We start from the raw sequence: 24,096 nt of genomic DNA on the forward strand, positions 1-24,096 counted from the left end.
ATTTGTACTGTTTTCTTCTTCTGCACACATCTTCTATTCTAAAAACCTTCTGTTGGCCCAGTAAGTCAGAATTAAAACAAAGTAGAAGTTGCACTGGCCAAAGATTTTCTTTCTTTTTCTTTTTTTTTTCCTTTTTTTTTTTAAGGTGATACATTTCTGTTCAACAAAGTGGAATTATTTGTAAGTTATATTTAAAATTTCATCTTTGTAATATAGTCTGATCTGCATGAGGAAACTGAAGTTCCCCATTGCCTCCTGTTTCCTAAAGGCACAGGCCATCTGTTCTCACATGGCAAATCACTGTTGCTGCTTTATTCTGGTCTGATGAGGTAGCTTTACTATTACATTTTTTCCCTTTAGCCTTGATGCAAAATTATTTCCTTATCTCCTGTGAGACTGGCTGTTTATTTTGTAGTGTGTAGTACTCTTTCTCCCCTGGAGTGACCTGGCCTTTTTCTGTGTACCTTTTCCACGGAGCACTGGAGAATGTGCCTGGGTAGCAAGAATGAACCCATTCATCCTTGTTCCCTACCATACCTCTGAAACCTGTTGCATCTCTTTGTTTGTTTGGGTTCCATTTAAATACCTTATAATCCTGAAACTACTCTTTCTCTGTGTGTGTGTGTGAGATGTTTCTTCTAAAATTCAGCCCATTTTTCCCTGAACTTGTAGCTCTTCATGAGAATCTGCCTCCCAGCACCTGCTGTGCCACTTGACATGCATCTTAAATTCTTGTTACTGTTGGTACTTGTTCTGCTCACTGAAACAAGGGTATGGTGTAGATGTCCAATACTTTCACCTTCATAGAGGCATCAGCACAGTGCTTCTCTTGATTGGACACTCTAATAAATTGTCTGGCTTGTTTCCCTCATTTCATGAAAGTTGCTTGTTTGCTTCCTGTAGCACCTCAGCCAGAGAATAGAAGTCACCTTTGTGGTGACATTGTATTAGGAAACTTAAGACTTTGTGGTCTAGTTATGTCTTGAATTATTCAAACAGAATCTAGCTGCATTAGACTTCTAAAATTTACTAGTTTAGGAGTTGTGCAAGTAATTTATTGAAACTGATTTCTTTAAATTTTGTTATTCTTGGGGGAAAAAAAAAGGTTAGCCTCAGGCAGAGTTACTCCAGTAACTCCAGAGTTGCTGTTTTTAAGCAGAAGGGACTGAATCTTGTAATTTCACAGAAGGCCAAGAGCTTCCTGCTGTGGAGACAAACACAGAGCACAGCTTGACTGAAGCTGAAATGGATCTGAGGTCTGCTCCTCTTGCATTTGACTGACCCTACAGTGAACCAATTCAGGAAGCTCTAAGCCAAGGAAATGCTCTTATTTATTAGGAAGAGGAATAATTTTTCTGCTAGTACAGGTCACTGGACCCATGGTGGCCACTGGCCCGTGGTGGAATCCTACACACATGAGTTCAGAGCTGGGAGGAGAGAGGGGAACTGTTTCTCTTCATTTCAGGCAGATTTTTAGATTGGCTTATTAGGAACCTGAAGCTGTGGATCCAGGATTGGGGTCTGTAGGATTTATGGGGTAGTGTAGGTAATATGGTGTAACAGTGCTCCCATTAATTCTCACCTTTCATTCATTAGTGTGTAAGCACCCAAAATGTGTTTGGGGTTTTTGGTTTTTTTTTTGTGTTTCTGCTTTTAGTAAAATTGGTAGTAGCTAAAGCATGCTTTCTCAGAGGTGCCCAACCTTGGTCTGAAAAGAGAATCCACCCTCTTTCTTGTTCCAAATCCTGTCCTTCAGGAAAACACCCATGAAAAACTAATTTGCAGTTGTCAGGTTTCAGCTTCTAGCAGAAGATGAGCTAGAATATCAGAGCCCTTCGGTTTCTTAAATTTTCATAATAGAGAAGTACTTCTCCACTACATTCCCTTTTTTTTAAGAGGGGGTGGATTTCTTTGGGCTAAGTTCCATGCATTTTAGAGAGTTTAGTTTTCAGGTGGAAGGCACCTTCCAGCCTTTTTTCTGATTCAGGATTTTTAGTAGCCATGAGGCACAGATTACTGTACTCTACCAGTCTCTACTGTCTCTCACAGTAGGCAAGGACAGAATTGCCTCCCTTTTTTTTTGTGCTTCTCTCTGTAGCAGTGCTCTGCTCTGTGTTCATGACCTCTGTGGCTTATTCATAGATGTCTAAGCATGTATTAAGAAGCATTTTGTTGAAGATGCACTTTTTTCTTTCTGCTCTTCCCCATTTCTATGAAGCAATAAGGAGTGGTTGCTTCTCAAGCAGAGACAAGGTTTATGGGGCTTTGTCCATTGAACAGGACAAAAAAGAAAATGTAAAAGGTGGCAATGCAAAGGGCAGGTAGTCAAGTAGTTTGTCACTCTTGTGACAGTAATCTGGAGGAAATTACAGGAGCCATTTGGTCTCCAGGGCTCAGAGCTATCTGGTTGCATAGGTCCTGCAGCCTCTTTTCAAGTCTGGTGGCAGCTCAGAGGCTGGTATTTCTGGTGTGCTTGTTGCTTCTTTTGCAAAACACATTTTCTTTAACCTTGCTGCCCGTGTTTCTGATTGGGATGAGATTATATACATTTTTTCCCCTTCCAAACATCCCAGGCTGGACTTGAACCAGTAATTGTTCTGTCTGTGGAGTATTTATTATTAGGAGCATTCACCAGGAGCCAGCTTACTCTGGCAAGCTGAACACAGAATGCACAATTACTCATTTCAGGTTGAGATAGGTTTGAAGAATTGCTATGAGCATTGACCAAGTCATGTACAAAATTTACTTTTCCAGTACTTTACTACAGCTATGAATAGAAAATCATTTTTACATTAAAAGATGGTCTAAGGTTTATGATGCTTTTTCACAGAAACAAATTCTGACCATATTAGTTCTGTAACAGGAAATTCTCAGATTTCAGTTACTTGGCATAGCACTGGAAAATTAAGGATTAAAGTATAAATGTGGTTTATGTCAATGAATTGGTCCAGAAGAACACATTTTGAAATTTTGTTGGGGATTTTACTGGTGTGTTTTTTGTACTGGAGGTTTTGTTGGTTTTTAGGTTGGTTTTTTTTTCCCGTGACACAACAATATATTTAATAATATATAAATTGTAATATAAATAAATTGCCCAAAGGCAAACGCTGTGCCACAACCGGACCTGCCAGACAAATCTCAGCAAGTCAGAAAAAGAATATAATAAATAAGAAAAAATAAACAACCTTAAAAAGCAGAACTGACAAATCTCGACTTCTTCTTCGGTCGTGGGGCTGGGAAAAACAAGACTTTCTAATACCTCAGGGGTCATCTCAACCACAAAAACCCAAAACTGCACCAACTCTTTCCAAAGGAAAATGACATCTGTGTGGAGTCTCGGTGTGCTTTTGGGTTGGGTCATGCAGCAAGAATCTCATGGAAAGAGTGGAGGTTTCCATGTCAGCAAGGAAAGGTGTGGAGTGGAGGGGAAATATGCAATTTGCTAGAATCAGTACAGTTACCTGCAGAAATTACTGTGATGCATTCCCACCCCACAGAAGAGGCACTGTGGGAATTCTGTAGGAATTACCCAGTCCAGGGCAGCTGTAAAGGCTGTGGCCAGGCAGCCTCTGGGACAAGGTGCTGTTGTGGCAGTGACCAGAGGCAAAGGCCAAATCTGATAGACTCCAGGACTATGTATAAGAAGGACTGCTTAACAGAAGAAGAGAGACAGTGGGAAAAGTGGGAAGCAACCCAAAATGGTGATGGAGTAGGGACAATTGAGGTAAAACTGATTCTGCCAAAGAAATATTTAATCACTCTGGCTGGATGGTTGCATGAAAAAGCCCCAGGGGGAACAGAGGCAATAGCTAACAACGTACAAAAGGCATGGATGGCTCCAGAGAATCACAAACTCTCTTTGGAAGGTTTTTAGCTAACAGGAACTTAAATCCCAGTGAATCCAGCTTCCTGGATGCATGTGAACACTTGATCCAGTGTGTTTGCTATATGCACAGAGTTCAAAGAGCAAAGTGTGCTCAGTAATATCCATCACTCCCTGAAATGCTGGTGCATCATATACAGCCTGGAAGTGAAGTATTAATTAAGGCATTCTTTAGGAAATCCAAACTAGAACCTGTGCAGGAAGGTCCATGTTTTATTGTGTTTCTAGTTTGCTTTTAAAGATTTAGGTAAGGAAAATTGAATATGCCATTCTCATATCAAACAAGTAGTGATGATCAGCCAGTTGATAAATGACTGGCTTCTGAGAATCCCTCATGATTTTGAATTGGGAATCACTTAAGTATTTGTGCACAGGAATCTATAACCTTGGACTCTCCCTGTGGTAATCTTGTTAGTTTCAATTCTGTTAAGTTTGTTATTTTTAGTAATGTTGTAGGACATTACTACAAATAAGGACACTTATTCAACACCTCAGAATTGTTTTCAAAATTGTCTTTTTCCTTTTATTGCGTTAGCAGGTGAGATTAATCGAGATAAAGGAAGAACTGTTGAGGAACACACCTGGTGCAGGTAGCTGGGTGTGCAGCTGCAGTGGGAGCTGCAGGTTGTGCCCTGGGTGGCAGGAAATGTCTGGAGGCCCAGGCAAGGAGCCATGGTGCCACCCCTTTGCCAAAGAAAGGGCATGGGGACATGTAGAGCTGGCTGGCTGGTTCATGCAGAGACTGTGGAGCCCAAATAAAACAGGAGAAGACCCCAGACCAAATATCCCCATTTACCAAGCAGCATGTGCAAGGGGCACCAAGAGCACGAGAGGAACACAGCCTGTAAGGGCACAAAAGTCCAGTGGTGCCAGTGTGACTCCCAGAGTGGTTCCTGAATGCTGAGACAGGAAAATTTCCTTAGCCAGCTGTCTGCAAACCAAAAAGGGATGAGACAGAAGATCAGAGAATGAAACTGTAGATTTGCAGGCAGCAGAGGGGGGATGTACCTGTTTCCCTGAGCATGCTCCAACTAGGGGGAAGAGTTCCTTACAAAAATGGGAAAATGGGCTGTAGAAGGATGAATTAAGGGACTAACAGTTGGCATGATTTGTCATGGTTTTGTCAGTCCCAGGAAACCTCTTCTGTGTAATAACAAATAGAATATCTGTTGTGATCAGCATTGGGCTTGAAGACTAAAAAAAAATTTGTTCCATTTAGTGTCATTTAGTCTGATGTGACATCAGTGCAGCAAGTGGCAGTTGCCCCACTTATGCTAATTTTTATTATGAAAGTGCTTGGTAATATGAAGTCTACATGGCAAATCTATAAATACATGAATTTTCTTAGGAAAATACCCTGTCTCCCAGAATTTGAATCAAATGATGGCATCTCTCATCAGGAATTCACTGTTATGTTCCTAACCTCTAAAGAACTTTTTGGCAAGTTTATTTAATAATTGATGGTTATGGTGACTGCATCTATCATAAAAATTTTTGAATGGGTAAGATGAACACAGCTTTTTCTGGAATGGAGGTTTAAAATGTTTGATCTTAGGCTATGGGCCCTTTAATAACCTGATATAATAGGTTATAATAAGACCATTGAGCAACAGATGTTATCTGTTTGCTGTGTGCCTGAGTGGTTATTTCAAGATAAAATCCTGTTCTTCAAGAATAAAGACTCAAGGAAGGTCCTATTGGCCACTCTGAAAACTGACTTGGAATGGCCACATTTGATGGAAGATGAATAACAGGCTCTGCACAAAAGCAGAGAGGGGACAGGACATGCCTGATGGGACATCCTGCATTATCTGAGGGTCTGGTCACACTCTGGTCCAGGATCAGGTGATGACACCATACCCTTGTGTGTCAGGCGTAGGTTGAGTGTCATATCAGAAGTACAACCTATGCTTAGTTCTTGCTTTTATTCAGATATATTTGTTTTGGCTGCCAGCAGACTACTCAAGCTTTTCAGTAGTGATTTATATTGATTTTGCAGGTACAGATACTTAAGCTGCAGTTAAATGTTCATTGTAAGCAAACCATAATGCTTGCCTGTTAAATTAGTGGAGGTTGAGCTGGTTATGATATCAGAGGGATTTCCTGGAGTTGGATTTAATATTTTGCTTGTTTCAAATTTGGAGAAACTCTATCAAGGAGATTGGTGGAAGATAATAACAGACTTTCCTTTCAAATTGTCCTGCTCCCCATTGTTTTGCTTTTACTGCTGAGATGTATTTGGGGAGGATTAGGATCACATAAACCCCTGGCAGTGTAGGCGTGCTTATCTGCTGTATGTTCCTAATGATCTGTTGTCATAATTACCTGTGCTGATTCTCCCTGCAGATAGGTGGGTTTGGCACAGAAATTACTGGTGTGTCTGACTGCTCTGTAATGTGTGTGAATGCAGTCTCTGGCAGTGTGGTGGTGTTTGTTTGGGGGTTTTGCTTGATTTCCTCTGGTCCTGTGCTGTTACTTTCACTGTGCAGGCAGTGATAATTCAGTTGGCTGTGCAACTGGGTAGCCATAATAATGCTGTCAAGGTGCATCTGTTACTGTGTTTAATATGTATGTTCTGCTCAGTGCAGCCTCGTGTTAGCAGAGAATCTGGACCTTGATTGATTGCAGTCTGTCTTGATTGCAGCTTTTTTTTTGTTTGTTTGTTTTTCCCAGTTACTCCTTAATGGCCATAAACCATTCAAAGATGAAAAATAGTCCCAGCATCTTGCAACCTCACCTTTAGATGTTTTGATGGTTACAGAAGTGAAATGCTTTGAACAGCAAGTCCAGAATTTCTCAGGTTAGTGCCATTCCCTGCCTATGAGAAGAATATGACCCAGAGGAGGCTTTGGGCTGCAGCTGGTAGGAGTTGAGCCTGCTCTCTAAGCAGGGTTTGCTGCAGCAGGGGCAGGCAGTGAAGGGAGATGTCTTCAAGGAATAATTCAGAACCTCATGAGCTCCTGCTGTCAGACCTACTCTAACAGTGTATGGCTTGTTTTTCATTGCTGTTTCAAGTTCAGCAGGGAGTATGGTGTATTCCAGGGCTGAGGGGCTGTTAGTCCAGTGCACTGTATTTTTTTAAAATCAACTTATTTTCCTGTACTGTTACACACATTCCTATCTTGATAACGGAATGCTAGTGCATGGTACAAAGATGGAAGGGTTTTTTGTTTGTTTCAATGTGAGTGATTTCATTTTTATGGTTGGTATTGTGTGTTGGAAGGAGATGATGTTGGAAAACAGTGAGGGACACTGAGCTCATGCAGCTACTGCTGCCATTAACTGAGCCCTAGTGCTGCTGAGAAGTGGCACTTGGAAACTCCACTGGCTTCAGTCCTACTTGTTATATTCTCATCTTATTCCCCAGCCCATCTGTTTCTTTCATGTTCATATTGGGAACAGATAAATTATGTTTAAATTCTACTTAAAACTGTTTTTTGGTTGTTCCTCTCATGCAGGTATTGGACAGGGAGATTGACCTGATTTCTAGACTGCAGTTTATTGGGCTACTTCTTTTGGTTTTGCAGTTATCCAACTTTGTCTCACACAAAAAAAGCTGTAGTTTACATCAACATTCCATAACACCTCTGGGATCCACTCTTTGGGTGGATCATGCTCTTGAGCTGCTTCATGATGGGGAATTTGATCAAGTAAAGAGGGTCATGGGTTACAGCAGTCTAAATTGTTCTAATTTGTAGACTTCCAGAGGTAAGGATGTGTCCTGAAGTGGGATATTGCAATTCCTCCACAGTGAGATTAAGACCCTTAGTAAGGTGGTGAGAGACAGAATTCCATAGCTTTGTTCTGCTCTTTAATAACCACCTCATATCTGATGAGTTTTGAGCTTGATGTGAGTGGGTTGTATTTTGAGCTCTCCAACTGTGATATACTGGGAGTGAAGCAAGCCAACATAGCAAAGATCTCATATATTCATTAGGAATTCCTACAGGGTGTGCTTGGTATTTATATGTTTAATTTTAAGAATGCTATAATCCTGTAAAATTAGGAAATATTTTTTATTCCAATAAAGCTGTTTAAAATTTTGCTTGTATGGAAGACAACCTTGTAAAGGTGGTTGGGCTGTGTATATGAGATTTCTTCCCATTGATTCTTTATTTTCTGTTCTCTGGCCACCTTGAAGAGCTAGAGAAGACATATATATTATATATACACTCCTTCTGCTGAAAATACACTCCTCACCAAAACACAAGTCAGGCCATACCGAGTCCTACCACAGGTCCATCTAGGCCAGTATCCTGATCTGAGTTGGCTAGGAATGGGTGTCTAGGATAGAGAATAAAAGCTGGGAAGGCATATAAAATGACTCCTCAGACTGCTCTTGCCACTTTCAGTATACTAGAGGGGGTTTTTTGCATTTCTTTTATTATAAATGCCAAGACTAAATTTAAAAAGCTATAAAGTTTATATGTTTGTATAGTTTCTGTAGTTGGCTGAAGGAGATATCAGTGTGGAAGAGCTGATTTCACACTTCTTCATGCTGAGGTTGGCCAAGAGATGGAATTTGGTCCTACTGTTGTCCCTGTTTATTTCTCAGCTGCTTTCCTTTGTGCTTCACTTGCTATTTCTAGGAAAGCAGTTTTAGAGTGTCTTAAGCTTGCTCAACTCCCTTGCATGACTTCATGGGACAGGGATACAAGAATCTTTTGACACCTTGTCCATTTCCTACAGGAAAAGACAAACTGAAAGTTGTTGTTTTCACAGTCACTGTACTTTAAATTATGTCTCTTTATATTCAGTAGTCAGTACATTTCAAAGGTAAGGAGAGTGGTGCTTGGGTAACATTTAACATGCAGAAATGATGCTCTCTGCTGTGTACTGGGAAGGAGAGGAACTGCCTTACCACTCTCCCACTGGCCATCTCTTGCCTCTTCCCTTCTGTGCTGGTGGTTTCTGCACAAAGGTACCTTCATTGCTTCTTTTTTCCCTTGTGACCCTCCTGGGTTTTTAGTTTGATGTGTTATGTCTTGCCATGGATGTAGGTAATGCTTGGCCCATAGGCTTGAGCATGTTTCTGCAGTATTTGTACTACCTCAGGAATAAAGTTTAGATTTGTGCTGCTACTGTGATCTAAACCAGCTTGGAATTCATTTCAGCCTATAATTAAATTGGCATTTGCTTTGGCTGCATTACTCTGGTGATACCAGAGCATATCTGTAAACTTAGTTCTGTAATTCCATATTGCCAAGTGGCTGCTATTCATGGCATTGCCCAGGAGAACTTTATTCTATTTCAAAGCCAGATTCCTTTAAATAACAGACATGATATCTTTGTACACATGTATTAAAATTTTGATAAAGGAAAGTGGAATAGTGCACCAGGGAAGGTGATTGTACCTTGCCTGGCTTTGAGTGTTTGTGGACTTCCATGCTCAGTCTCTCCTCCAAAATTATTCCTTGGGATGACTTTCCACTACAGTCACCAGACTGAAATCTTACTATGCACGTGCATCACTAAAGTGATGTGAGGAGACCTTCAAGAGTAGGGAGGGCATACTTATTTCTGTGTCTTATTAATGTTTGTAATGTTAAAAGTTTGGGGCAGTCTATAATGAACTAAATTTTCTTTAAATACCAGAAGAAAAGCCAACATTAAGGGGCATTTTTGCAGGGGTGCTGTGCCTCCTGAGCTGATGTGCAGGGAGGTTGTGTGCTCAGTGCTCACTGAGCTTAGGGATGGCTGGTTCAGGTGTTCTGGTGAGCATAAAGGAACTTGGGAATGGCATTCCACTTGCTCATTAGAAGAAGAAGCACAAATGTTGTGCTGCCGAACACAGCGGGTACTTTTTCTTTCCAGTTTCTTACTTCTGTACCCAATGATTGAAAGCACAGCTACCCCATACAGATGCAGGACTCTTTCAGTGAGAATTTGGAACATTTTGCAGCACCTTTCTTCTGAATCTCTTTAATACCCATTTTTTTTTCTTATTTCTCTTCTATTATTTTGATTATCCTTTAGCAGATGTTGAATTGAACATTTCTCAGCAGCCCTCTTGCTGAGTTAGTCTGCTGCTCTTTTTTTTCATGTAGTTATCTTCTATATCTGGAATGAAATCTTCTTTTGTGAAGATTTTTGTAAGATCTCTGAGATCTTTTGTTCATGTTTTATTTGATCATCCTTTGTCTTGCACTTTTGACATACTTCTGTCTGCTGCTTCCTTGTGCACATTACATACTGGCCCCTTCACAGCCTTCCCTCTCAGTCCTTTTCTTGCTAGGGAATGAGTTATTTTCTCTACTTGAGCTCATAATTAACTGGTAATTTTTTTTGCCTTTTTTTTGAACCTGAAGAAATGTGATGGTTGAGTGACCAGCTCTAGTATTTTTAAAAAATTTGGTATTTATGTTGTTAATCTAAGTTTGCAACCAGAGTGCTACAGTAACACTCATTTTTAGAAAGGAAGATATTCATATTTTTGGGGAATGACAATAAAATTGCCAAGATCCATGCTTAGTAAAAGATACAGCCTACTTCTAAAGCCATTAAAATATCTGAGCAAGATCTTTTATTTTTCATTCATTTCTTCTGTTTCATTCATTTTCTTCTAGGAAAGCCGAGTTAATGTGTTTCTAAAAGTCATTTTTCCTGAAGATTTATAACAAAAACCCCTTAAAATTCATATTAACATAGGCTATCTGGAGCTCCATATAAAAGCAGGAAAAAGGAGCAAGATGAACACCACAGGCACAAGTTATCTCTCTGTATTTTAATTTGATCATCTTTAGCACTGTGTGTAGGGTATGAGGAGGACTAACCTGTGCCTGGCTGGAGCCTTTTCTAACGTTCCCCATCTGCTCTGCTTGGCTGTTCATTACAGTGATGTGTCTGTAACCCTGGCCCTGTACAGTCCTTCCACCCTATTCAGGCTTTTTAGGCTTATTGAATGCAATACCTGGCAAACCTTTCTGATTTGTCTTGGATGTCATCCAATGCAAGCCATAAAAGCCGCTGAGGTAGCAGCTGCTCTGCTAAAGCAAGACTTCTTCACCTGGTAACAATGAGAGCCCTTGCAACATTTTGGTGTTGGATTCTCCTTGCATTGTCAAGCCCAAGAGCTCAGGACTCCTGCATGGTGTAGCTGGTGGTTGTCAGCCTTTAGTTTGTGCTGCTGACTTGGAGCAGGGTTGTGTCTGTCAGGTTATGCATGGAGTGAGCTCAGGGCTTTGCAGGGTGAGTTTGCCTTCTTTCCTGAGAGGCTGGCTCTGATTTAGTCACAAGCAAGACCTGTGAGAATGCAGCATGTATACTTGTACTGCGACCTGTAATAATTTTGTCATTCATTCCCCTGCCCCTTTTTGTTCCCTCAGATAAATGGCTCATTTAAACTGGGAGTTACTGAAATACTCTCTGGCTGGCAAATGCAGTGCCTAGCAGCAGTCATCAAGGACGAACCAAACATGAGTGGTGGAGGGGAACAGGTCGACATTCTCCCGACCAACTACGTGGTCAAAGATCGCTGGAAAGTGGTGAGTAGCTCTGGTTTTAATGGCCCAAACAAACCTCCTCCTCCTCCTGCAGTGCTACAGCAGCTTCCCTGCTTAATCCTGGCCTCTGGCAAGCAACACTGGAGTGGTAGGGTTTGACATGTCAGCAAGATACTGCAGGGAGAAGGGTTTTTGAGTGGTATTTTCAGAAGGCTAAATCTGCCAAGGATTTTTATGTAGGATTGAACTGTTGCAGCAGACTGAATAGTGTTCTAGGAGAAAATTAGATTTCAAATTACTGTGGCAAAGAATACTACAGACATGACTATAAATAAATTGCGTTGCAATAAGATGATGTAAAACCAAATGTTTTGGGTTGGAACATCAGCTACTTCAAGAGCCAGAAAGTCCATGACTAACTAGCTGGTTCAACTTCTGTGTAAATTTATTGAGATACTTCTTAAAATTATACCATCATATGTTAAGAGTTTTAGTTCTTATCTCCCATGTTGTGCAAGCTGGACAGGCTTTGCTTTTAAAATGCTGAAAAAACATTTAAATCCCATGTATAGCATTGTCTCAATTTTTAACTGGGATTACCAGCACTCTCTAAGTTGTTAAACTCCCAGCAGAATCCTCGCTAGTTTGAACTACAAGTGATTTGCAGTGATAGCACTGAGTTGTTCTTTATGCTGACTGGCTGTGGTACAGTGGCCCTGTGAGTTTTGCAGTGGAGTGTGGAGAGCAGAGGACTAAAAAAGCTTGGGACTCTGAATTCACTTCAGTTCCAGGCTGTGGATAGGTTATTTTTCAATAGCCCACTTCAGACAAAATATTATGCTTTCATCAGACCCAGCCCTGTTCTTGTTGCTCCCCATTGCCTCTCTCCACTTTGTTCCAGCATTCTCCTCTGCCTTCACTTTTCTGTCTGGCCAATTGCTGAGCAGCCTATTTATATTTAAGCAATTCAAACTGTTCTTCATTCTCCTGGCTTCTTGAGAGCAGATGGAGAAGCTCAGTTTTTTCTGTGATTAGACACCAAAATGGAGACAGCCCCTTTGCCCCTCCCAAAGCTTTCTGTCACAGCTGAAGGAAAGCTTTGCTGAGCTCCTGCAGCTCTGGACTGGAGCTGTACTTGTTTTGGAGGGATGATCCATGGGTTGACTGACATAGGGGACTTGAAACATGCCCTGTGCTTACCACTGTCTCAGAAAATGATTGCAGCTTTTAGCTGTCTCTCCCTGCACAAACAGAAATTTCCCCAGAGTCTGAATTTGGTCAGATTGGTGCTTGTTCTTTGCCAAGCTGAATTTCAGCACTCTCCTGATCCCTTTGCTTCAGGTGCATGATTGCTAATACTGATTCCTCCTTAACATGAGGAAGAACTTGTTCACATTGAGGGTGGCAGAGGATTGGAACAGGCTGCCCAGGGAGACTGTGGAGTCTCCATCTCTGGAGACATTCCAAACCCACCTGGATGGGTTCTTGTGTCACCAGCTCCAGGTGACGCTGTCGAGGCAGAGGGGTTGGGCTGGGTGATCTGCAGAGGTCTCTTCCAGCCTGAACAGTTTTGTGATTCTGGGATTCTCTGTTCTCCTTTACCTTGGCTAACTTTAGCTTGTACCATTCCTTATTCATCAATCCTGGAGTTGCTTCTTCATAGAGACGAGTGCTAAAACTTCTGTAATGATGGGAGTATTTTTGTAACAAGGTCTAAACAAAGTAACTTCGTTCTTGGCAACAGCAGAACTCTTACAAGCACCAAAACCTCCAAATAAAGTCTAAAATAAGCTCGGTGATGCTTACAGGGAACATTTCAAACCAATTTTTAAGTTGGTAGTGGCACTAAGTGTGGGATTTGGTGCTTCATTGTTGCATGAATCTGTGACTGGGGCCCACTAGAAGCTCTGCCGACTAACTCTGCCTTAGAAAAGATAGAAATGTGCAGCTGTATTGTCAACAACAACTACCTCTAATTAGAGGAATAACCTTTTATGTTTTATAATGTCTCACAGTAGCCTTAAATACTGCAGTGAGGTCATTGCCCCACTTGAAGGCTCTGAGAAATGACATGACTTGCTAAAGGCTGTAAATAGCAATGAGAAATCCTTTTTTCCCAGCTCTGAGTAGAGCTGGGAATTTGACCATGTGCTAGCTGACTTGTGCATTGTGAACCTTCATTGAACAGTCATTCCCCACACCCCAAAAAAAAAAAGAGTGAAGTGCAGACCCTTTCCTTTTAGGCAGCCCTTGTGTGCCTTTCCCTTTCTTTAAGCTGGTGTGGGACCATTCAGAACCACAAGCTGTGGGGGGCTTGGAGTAATCTGGAAAAGCTCTGAAAATACTTCTGGTGGCCCAAGGAGATGGACAGCATAGGATCAAGTGACCAAGGAAAAAGGTACCTTAAAGTGAGCATACAGCTGTAGTATCAGGAGTAGCGTTTTTTCCTTTTGTCACAGATCTTCCTGAATCTAGCCCAGAATGTGCCAGCTGTATGGTCCAATCTTTGCTGTGGGTGATGGATCCTGCTCAAGCAGGTGTGTGGCATATTTATGTGATGCTGGGGTGCAACTGCCAGAAGGTCTTTTGTGTAATTTGTCCTCCCAGTGTCTCTGACTGTCTCTGGCTGGGCATCTGCTTGAACCTTGTAGCTCTTAGTGCTGGCATACTTCCATTATTGAGCCGATTTCTAATTTTAGATTGGTGTAATGTATTCCTTGAATTCCTTTCCTTCTTTCCTCCTTTCTGCTGGCTGACAAACTTTGACAAATGAAGATGCTAGTTCTCTGCAGTTAGCCTCTTGGTCGTTCATTTTCCTGTCACTTGAAGTCAGTAAATTTGGCTGTCTGACAGCAGTAACATTTTTGTTCTTATTTATGAAAAAAGACATGGACAGGGTGTGCTTATGGTTTTTATCAAAACTTGTAGATTTAGAAGTATTCTTTATAGTCATCATTCTTTACTTGCAGGTACTTTTGATGAAATTTAGGCAGTACTGGAACCACATTTTGCTGAGTCCCCAGAGGGTCTTGATCCACGTGTGCTCTGAATGATGTGAACAGTTTTGTTCAGGGGAGGGAACAAAGTGAAATGTAACTTGTACTTGCTTTGAACTAGGTATGGATGTTAAAGCTGAATTTTGATGTATCTCTTTATTTCACACAAATGCCTTTTACTGGGGATTCACAACTGACACTTATTAGCAAGACAGAGTTGGCAGCTCCTGCACTGAGCTTTGAACACAAGTGATGACTCCTGTACACGTGTATGTTCTTTCCCTAGGTGCAATCCATGTTTTGTTTTCTTTCAGGTTTCTGAGCTTCTTGATCTGAAGCTCTCCAGTTTATTTTGGAAACCTTGCCAGAAACCTCACAAAACTTTAGTGGATTCTTTACGTTGTCTTGTTTTGAAAGGCAATTTATTATTCCAAGAGGGAACCTGGGACAAGGAAGGTTCTTTGTCAGACTTAGGGCCTGTTTTGGTCTCACTCTGAATTGCTTTAAGTGGGCTTTGACAGGTCTTCAGATGATTTAGAATGTGGCAGGCTGAGTTCTTGATTGGCTTCTCAGTTCATACCTGTTGTACATGAGTTCATTTCCTTTGAGATCAGATCCAGTCATCTCAAGCAAGTGGAGTGGACTCCAGAGAGTTTGGTGAACAAGGGTTAACTCTTCCTGAGCTCTTAAGTCAGATGAGGCCTATTGGCCTTTTCTGGATCAAGTAGCCCATTGAGTTGGGCTGCAGGAGTTGCAGGCTTGGCTGTACAAGTGCTCCTAGGAGACAGCCACAGTGGTCATTGTTTGACCTTGTCAAATCTTTGAAGCCTGTGGATGACAGCCTTGACCCTGGCTGAGTTCACTAAAGGTTGCTGACTTCCCATTTGGTCCTTTGCTCTGGATTTAGAGTGCACATTTCTTTGCATTTCCACCAATTCTGACACCAAACCATTCCTGCCCTGGTCCTGGAATGTCACCCTGGGAAGGTCTAGTCTTTATATGATATCCTTGGAAGGCAGACTTTGTTCAGAGCAGTGGTGTCGTATATGCTTCTGGAATAAAAGATGAAATTTGTATTCAAGCTTATTTTTGGCTGGAGTTGTGTGTTGCCTTGGTTTTTTGAACTGTGTCTGAAAGTACTGATTTTTGCTTAGTGAGAAGGCTGTGTGTTGCTGTTGTTGTTTTGGGGTTTTTTTTAGTAAGCTTTGGAAGATTGTGCTACAAGAGTCTTTTTCAGGATAAATCAAAAATAATTCAGGATATTTAAAGGAGACTTCAAAGGGAGCCATTTGTGTGCTGTGTAACTCCTGATTGTCTGTGTCCAAGTCCAAATACCTACCTGTTTGATCAGATGAACTATTCACTTGATTCCACAGCCTGGAATAGACACCTGGACACGCAGCTCACACAGGGGCTCGTGCATTAGGTGGGATGAATCCTGCTGGTGTTGGCAGCCTGTATCCCAGTCAGAACTGTAAGTGGGCTGTGGCAGGACCAGAAGAGAATACCCCCAAGGCAGTGAGGCTTAACATGGGTGATGACTCATGATTACCACTTAGGTGATTCTAGTTAGATGCTTCATTCTCTTCCTTGACTTTGTGTTTGCAGTTTCATTACTGGTTTGGGCTTTTTTGAGTGGTATGTGCCCATCTCTCCTTTGTGTCCAACAAAAGGCTATTCCAAGTTTACCTAAGAAAGTGAACTCCCATGGAGCACCCAGGCACTGAGGCAATGGATGTGACATAAGCTCCTGACCTCAGCCAAGACCTTGACTTACATCAGCTTGCTCTGGACCAAAGCAAAGGAAATGGCTCCTGACAGCCTCATTGTTGCCAAAAAACCAAGAAGTATGGCAGTGCTAGTGGTGATGTTGAATGGATGGTACCATCTGGTGTGCTGGGAAAAGTATGCCAGAGCATAATTTCTATAAGAGTGTGAGCAAGGATGCAAGGAAACAAAGGCAGCTTTGACAGCCTTCCATTGGCTGGAATGTGTGTATAAAATCAGTTTTCTGATTCAGCAGAAGCTTTGATCTTGATCTTGTGTGATCTCCCATTTGTTTCTCTGTAGACCTTTGTGTGTCCTCCAGTTTGGCTGTTTTGCCAGGTGTGCAGTCTCAATATTGTCCCTCCAGTTCCCAGTTTACCTTTTTGCCTTCTGTAGCTTCTACTGTCCCTTTCCCTTTCTCATTAATATATCAGACAACAGAAGATCTCGTCTACCTGAATCCTGAGGTATTAGCTGACGTGTTGTTGCTATGCTGAATGTAGCACTGTTTTGAAAGAAAGATTTTTAATAGCCAGCTCACTTAGCGTGAATTTCCAAGTGGAAGTAGGGCTGCACTGTAATAATTTATGAATAATCTGTGGTGACCTAGTTATTGGCTGTTTACTGCATAAATGTGCCTGTTTAACCCCGTGGAAGGTCATGAGGAAAAAAGACAAGAAGTTGCTCTGGACAGCAGCTTTCAAAGGGTTATCAAGTTAGAGCTTCAGAGATGAGGCTGGCTGTCAAGCTGTTAATATGGAAAACACTTCCTTATTCAAGTGGAAGTGTTCTTCTTGACCTGGAAGCCAGAAAAGCAAATTATTTTGGTCACCTTTGAGAGGAAAGAACCCTGCTCTTGGTAGGCAGGGCCCTTTGTTCAACAAACTGGACAGATGCGCAGGACAGGCCTTTGGTGGTACAGAAGACACTAAAATATCATCTAAACCTGATTAAACATTGTGTAAGATCCATGTTTGACTATCTGTCTGACTGAAACTTCTTTTCCTCTCTTAAGTGTTAAGTGTTACTCAGTGTAAACCTGAATTTCCTCCTGGGCAGCACAGTAGGCTTTAAATATATCTAAGAGAAACAAATATAAAATTATTTTCCTGGCATAGACATTGACTCTTGCAGCACATGAGGAGTCTGTATTATACATGATTATATATAACTATGTGCACATATGCTGTCAAGTCTCAGCAGAAGGAGGATCAAGGAATCACCTTCCAGGAAAGGCAGAGGATCCTGACTTGCTCTCTGAATGGGAGGCTACTCTAGAACAGGCAGACAATCTGTCTCTAGAAGGTGCATATCAAATATGCTGAAACTTAGACGTCTTTAGCTTTGAGTTTATGTCAGCTGAAGTCATGGATTCCTATTGTGGAACAGTCTTTAATTTTGCTCAGAGACACAAAAAGCGTAATTTGGTTGGCTTTCAAACTAAAGAGAAAAAGAGGCTGAGAAAGAATGGAGTTGTACTGGTGGCTTGTACCCAACTGTTTTGAGGTAATCCTGTTAGCAGTTCTTTGAAATGTGACACTGAAGTAACTCCACTACCAGAGCAGGTAAAGAATCTTGTAAAAGATTCCAGTGGATGTTTTATTCTGTTTTTAAAGTCTTTGAATTAGATTTAAACTTCATTTAACTTATTTCTTGAAAGATTTGTTTTTACCACAGAGATGTATTTGTTGGGAGGGAATGACAGTGGTTCTGCTATCTCCTTGAAGGGTCTTTCCTTGAATTTTGGCAAAAACATCACGGAGGCCATAGGCATTATCATTTGCTTTTAAAAAAGTATCACCTGTCATTGCTTGCTAGGCTTGTTCTTTGTTGTTAGAGCAAAGAATTTATACATAGCACTGTCAAGTGGGTAGCTGGACTTTTGCCAAGCTGTGCAGTGAAGGGATTCAGGCACAGCACAGATTGGGAGCTGAGCTTGCTCTCCCTACACAGTCGAGGAGCTGGCTCTGTGAGAGGCAGCTTGCTGATCCCTCTGTGCACATTGTAGCAAACCCCTTTGCACTTTTGCAGCTGAAGAAGATCGGTGGAGGTGGCTTTGGGGAGATCTACGAGGCAATGGATTTGCTGACCCGTGAGAATGTGGCCTTGAAGGTGGAATCAGCTCAGCAGCCCAAGCAAGTTCTCAAGATGGAAGTGGCTGTCCTGAAAAAGCTGCAAGGTAAGGCAAAAAGCCATTTGGAAGTACTAAAAGTGCATGTTAACTATTAGAATCCGTGCATGTTAACTATTAGAATCCAAAGTTGCAAATGGTTTTTATAGTTTTCTCTTCAGCTTCCATCTATATGTGATGTCCTGTTAAGTCATCCAGCTCAGAAAGTTGTTACATTCTGCAACTCAAGTGAGATCCAACAACAGGGACTATTTTGTCTGCCAGGATATAAGGACAATGAGGAGATTTAGACTGAACTATTGGTCCACTGGTCTGTGCAATCTAGTGATACTGATTAGAAAATAAGGAATAGAGGGAGCAGCATCTGACTAAAAAATGAGGTTTCCTCCCAGAGGACATGGAGCACTAAAGCATGACAGAGTCTCCAAGTAAAATGGTTGACTAGTAGAGAAATGCAAAAAGTGGACAACAGGAGGTATAGGGAAACTGACTATTAACTAATTTTTCATGTACCTCACTGTCCTGAAGGCAAAGAGTGAAGTGATGTGCCTGTTCTTAGTGAGGATGGAAAGGAGCTGTCTTCATGCAGTTGTTCCTGGCTGAAGGAGGGGGGCTTCTACTAAAAAGATTGCTATGGAGGGATGTAAACAAGGAATTTCTAAATCTGCCTTTGAGGAACTGAGAACTGCTGTTGGCTGAAGGGCATTGTGCTTGGATTTCCTTTTTAAGGCAAAGCCAGCTATTGCCAGGTACAGTTTATGTCTTATAGTATAATATACATTTTTAGGGATGTTCCTTTCTGCAGGATTCCCACTTGGGCTGAGGAAACACCTGCTGAAGCACTGAGTAGGGTCCTTATCATCAGGGCTCATGCTTCAGAGATAATGTTGTGGCCCTATGAGTCTGTACCATTGCCTCTGTACAAAATCTCCAGAGATTGAATTGAATTCAAGGGTGAGACTGTTGCAGGCCTTGTGAAATGAGTTACTCAATGTTTGTGACAGATTGCCTCTAGGTAAAAGCCAGTGAATTATTTTTGAAGGTCAAATAGTTTTCCACATTTCAGCTCTCCCAAGAGGAGGACTGATAAGGCCTCTTTTGAATACTCTGGATTGTAAAAGATGCAGCTGAGCTGTGTAAAGGAGAAATCAGCCCAAGTCATTATGAGGACTTGTTGATCTGTGAAAGGCCTGGGATACACAAGCTCCCAGAGAGGAGCAGAGTGGGTGTCTGAGGTCTGGACACACTGCCCATGAGGGCAAGTAAGGCTGTGATTGAGATTTTTTTGTTTGGTTGTACACTTCAAACTGCTCTGAATTGAGTGAGGGCAGGACTGTGTGGAATGATGGATTTTAGAGTACCACAAACAATGCTGTCATGCTGGCCACTGCCAATAGGTGCTGCATCCAGGGTAGGGAATGCTTGAAAAGCATGAGCTGAAATCACTAAAGCAGGACTAGCATCAGAAGATGTTGACTAATACTTGTGTTTATTTCTGGAAGATTTTTGAGAAAACCAAATGCTTGAAAAAACACCCACATTTGTGTACAGAATGATGCTGGTAACTGGGGAGAGGGAGTGGTGGTATATGGAACTAGGAAAAGCCCCTTGGCAAAGCAGTTAGTAAATATTCAAGAAAAGGACAGAAAAGACAGAAGAAGCAGAATTGGCTGTGCATCAGCTATCCTGTGTAAGAATGACACATTACTTCAGCCATGTTTTTACAAATCAAGCTGTTCTGTGAGGAATTTAGCTTTTTTTGGTTAAAGGTTAATCCCCAAATGCTTTACTGAAATAAATGATAAAGTTAAAATAAGAAATTGGGTTGAGAGCATGGGGAATCACGTATTGTGTATGTTTTCACTGTGACTGTTGCAAAGAGGTGAGAAACATTTCAGGAAGGGAGATACTGCCTTTTTCCAACAGTTGGTGGGTAGAGTAAGTTTTTGGTATTATCATAGGTGATACAGTCAGTTCATGGATATCCAGAAGAAAAGCTGTGCAGACAAGCCTTTGGATCATATACATTAAAAAGTAAATGGAAGTAAGATCTGTGTGGCTAAGTGAAGGAGTAACTTGAATATCCAGACAGCAAGAACAGCTTTGGCTGGGTTTTCTGGCTCTGTGTTTGAGCCTCTGAAGCAATGTCTCCATTAGTGAGCAGTGCAGTACCTGCAGGTCAGTGGGGAGCAGCAGTTGCTCATACATCTCCAGCAGATATGGCTTGGGGGTTTTACACTGTAAACTTCATGGCTTTATTGGGATTTTGCTTTGGGTTAGTTCTAATCTGCCCTCCTGTCTGAGGGTGCATTTGTTGGTTTGGCCTCTCATTTAGGATTTTGGGACTACTTGGTATGCTCCTGAAATAGAACTTCATGGTCTGTTTGCTCAGAGAAAACCTTACATGACCCAAAGCCACTCTGGAAGCACTGACATGTGGTAGTTGGGATGATTTAAGGTAGTATGGGGGCTTTCTTTAAAACCTCATTGCTTCTGTAAACCAGGACTCTGAGGCTTCTGTTTTTTTGAATCATGAGGAGAAAAAATGTGATGGTTTCCTATCATTGAACATGTGGAAGGGAGAGTACTATCACATCTGGATGAGCAGATGTTTTTCCATCTCCTCAATGATTTTCTAACCCTTTGAAATACAAATGGACAGTGATCTGCCTGCTCTCTCTGTGATTTTTTTCCCAGTGCTGGATTTACTGTGGAGCAATATTCAGGTGGCAAAGGAGCATCAGTACTACCTGGACTCAGTTTCCTGTCTCTGAGATCTTTGAGGTTAATCAAAATGCCACATCTCTGTGAGACCAGCTCTGGCATAGCTTTTGAAGTGCTTGGCTTGGGCTGTCCCTGTCAGTCTGCCTTTCTGACAGAAGCCTTAATTGCAGAAATTGTAAACCAGTATCTCTGATTAAATCCAGTGGGCTGCTGCAGAGAGAGGTTTGGAAAGTATCTTAGGAGCCAAACCAGGAATTGTGTTCTCTCTAGATGCTCAGCTGGGGCTGTGTGAGGCTCAGAAGCAGATGCTTTGAATTGAAAGGCATTCTCCCTGTCCCTACCCACTTCTTGGTAGGTGTCTCTGGGAGCACCCTGGGGACCTGTGAGACCAAAACAGTGCTGCACAAGGATCTGTCACAAGGAGTGCAGTTTGTATATCTTCTGGTCCATAGGCTCTCTAAATGTGGCCACAACATTCAGTCCCCTATGCTGAGATTCTCTTCGGAGCAGCCTAGCAGGTTGTAATTTAAAATGGCCAGATTATTTTTGTGCTGAGCAATGTTTTCTGTTCATCTGCAGTGGCAATGTTGCCCTGGTGTGAGGTTACAAGGCCTTGAGTATTTGCTTTTGATCTCTCTTGGCTGCCAGATATTGCTAAGCTCTCTTCAGTGTGTTGTTTTCGTTGTAAATGCCTTCTTTTCAGTGTAACCAGTTCCATTGTGTAGGACTCTGATTAATATTATTCTGCAGTGCAGAGATCTTCTGCATATTGAGTAGTTGTGCAAGATGCAGCCTGGTCACAGGCAGTGTAGTTTTTGAGTACCTGAATTTGTTACAGCAGATCCTGTACTGCTTGTTCCCTCTTTATTGCTGGGGTTGGACAGATAAGAGTTTCCTAGCAAAATAATGGAAGAAGAGGAACCTTGCTTTTCTTACTTGCTGGTCCTAGGGGTTTTTGTTCTTATTACAGGTGAGTTTTTTGTGTTAAAGTGGTGCCTTAGTGCACCTTAATGCTCTATGATTCAGTTTCTTTTACTTTTGTAGACACAGTTTATATGTCTCTACAATATTTTTCTAGGTGGATGTAAGCAAGCTCTCTGCAAAGACTAGAAAGCAGAGTAAATTGCCCTTGTCAGGCTTTTAGGCCATCACAGGGTGGCAGATTCACAGACTTGCTGTAACTTCAGGCTCTCTACCCATCACTGCATTTTTCCATGTGGAAGTGTTTGAATGAGCTGGCATTTGTTACACATGATTTTTATGCTATGGTGCCATTGGGTGGGGGAAGGTCATGGCAGGGCTGAAAAAGGATTTAAACCACATTTTTTTTGAGATTGTGTTGAATTTTTGCTCCAGTAGTATTGTGTCTTGACCTGTGTGGGATCTATTATCAGTACTCCTCTTCAAGTAATGATAATTTAGTTTAGGGAAACAACTAGAGGAAATTATGCTGTGCAAGGTCAGGTAGTTTTTACCTTTAATTGATTAGGGGACAATGACCAACCTTTTGGGTTTGTGCCTATTAGTTCACTGATTTTTTGCAGAAGCAATAGCAAGCTTAATCCAGTTGGTTAAATCCTAGCTGATTACTGTTGAGTAATGTAGTTATTTAAGCCTTACTTCCAGCAGAGAATTTGTCTTCTTTCATGTTCAAAACTCCTTTGTCCAGCTGAGTTGACAAGTCCCTGAAGTCTGGCTGGTTTGTCTGGCCAGAGATGAAACTTGGTAACTGCAGAGGAAAGAAGTCTATGTGAGCTAGCTCTGCCAAGCTAAAGGCAGCGTTTTCAAGTAAAGTTAGATGATGAAAATAACTCTCATTTCATTTTCTAGTCCTGATGAATCCTCCATTTCTTTACAATATTTGCACAGAAGTGAATTCAATATCCCCACAATACAAAACCTGTGATAAGCTGATAAACCTGACACTGACAGGCAAATAAAGAAGAGTCTGGGTGTAAAATGTACACTATAATGTAGAGCATTGAGAAACAACTGCAGCTTTCCAAATACCAGTGAGAGCAGTTGTACAGCTACATGTCCATTGCTGTTCATATCATTGAGACCCCAGCAGTGCCAAGTGCTCAAACAAGTTATGTTATGGTAAGTGACCTAAGCACTTGGGCTTTTCCCAGTGTGTGACACAGATCCAGAAGAAAATTTAGGCTCTCAGGGAAGACCTCTGGAGGTCTCTAGTACAACCTCATGCTCCAGGCAGAAAAGAAATAGATCTGGTTGCTCTGGCCTTTTGTCAGTGAAGTTTTGAATCCCACAGCCTCTTTGGGCCCCTGTTCCAGGGTTTCACCATGCTCATGGAGGAATAAAGAAATAGCATCTAATAGGAACTTCCCATATTGCAGCTTATGCCCAGTGCCTCTCTGTGCCTCTGTCATGGGTTAACCCTGGCTGGCACTAAGTGCCACACAGCTGTTCACTCAGCACCCCTGCCCCCATGGGATGGGGAGGAGGGCAAAAATATAAAAGCCATGGGCTGAGATAAGAACAGTTTATTAATTGAAATAAGAACAATAACAGTAGTAATGAAAAGGGAGATAAGAAAATGGAAGGGGGGAATAAAACCCAAGAAGTACAAGTGATGCACCACCCTCTGAGCAATGCCCAGCACATTCCCAAGCAGTGGCTCCTGGTGAATCAGCCCCAGTTTTTATACCCAGGATGACATCCCATAGTAAGCAGGATCCCTTTGGCCCATTCAGGTCAGCTGTTCCAGCTGTGCTCCTGCAAGGCCCCAAAAAACTCTCTCAATGAAGCTTTTAACAGAGCTCATGGTTGTTCATTTAGACACACAGGAGAAACACCAACAAGATCTTCTCAAGAGGTCTAAACAACAAAATAGCTTTACTGGTAGCTTTAGAAAATCAGAGAACTCTGGCAAAAGGCTAGGAGCAGCATTCACTCAACACAAAACATTTCTCAAAGCATTGACTTAGCCCACTCAACTTCACAAACTCGAAGCCCATTTGATTTTAAGTTACTGAGAAAGATGGAATTAGAAGAAGGAGAAGGGCAGAAATGATACAGAGAAGGACACATACAGCTACCAACTCCTGGGTTCCACCAATGTTCATCTGATAGAAGCTCCAAGAGGAGGTGGTGTCAAGATGTGCTTTGGCCTTAAATAGCTCTTGGCCTTCC

The 24,096-nt window shown here is 41.8% G+C and overlaps 1 protein-coding gene across 1 annotated transcript in view; it reads left to right on the top strand.

Moving 5' to 3' along the window:
* Nucleotides 1-24,096, top strand: part of TTBK1 (tau tubulin kinase 1) — a 103,357-nt gene that overhangs the window by 4,717 nt on the left and 74,544 nt on the right. Inside the window, 2 exon segments of the mRNA XM_036381358.1 lie at nt 11,209-11,367; nt 18,120-18,267. Of these exon segments, the coding sequence (XP_036237251.1) occupies nt 11,260-11,367; nt 18,120-18,267 (256 nt within the window). The 5' untranslated portion in view covers nt 11,209-11,259.

Source organism: Molothrus ater, chromosome 3 (assembly GCF_012460135.2).
Source record: "Molothrus ater isolate BHLD 08-10-18 breed brown headed cowbird chromosome 3, BPBGC_Mater_1.1, whole genome shotgun sequence".
In the NCBI taxonomy this organism is placed as follows: Eukaryota; Metazoa; Chordata; class Aves; order Passeriformes; family Icteridae; genus Molothrus; species Molothrus ater.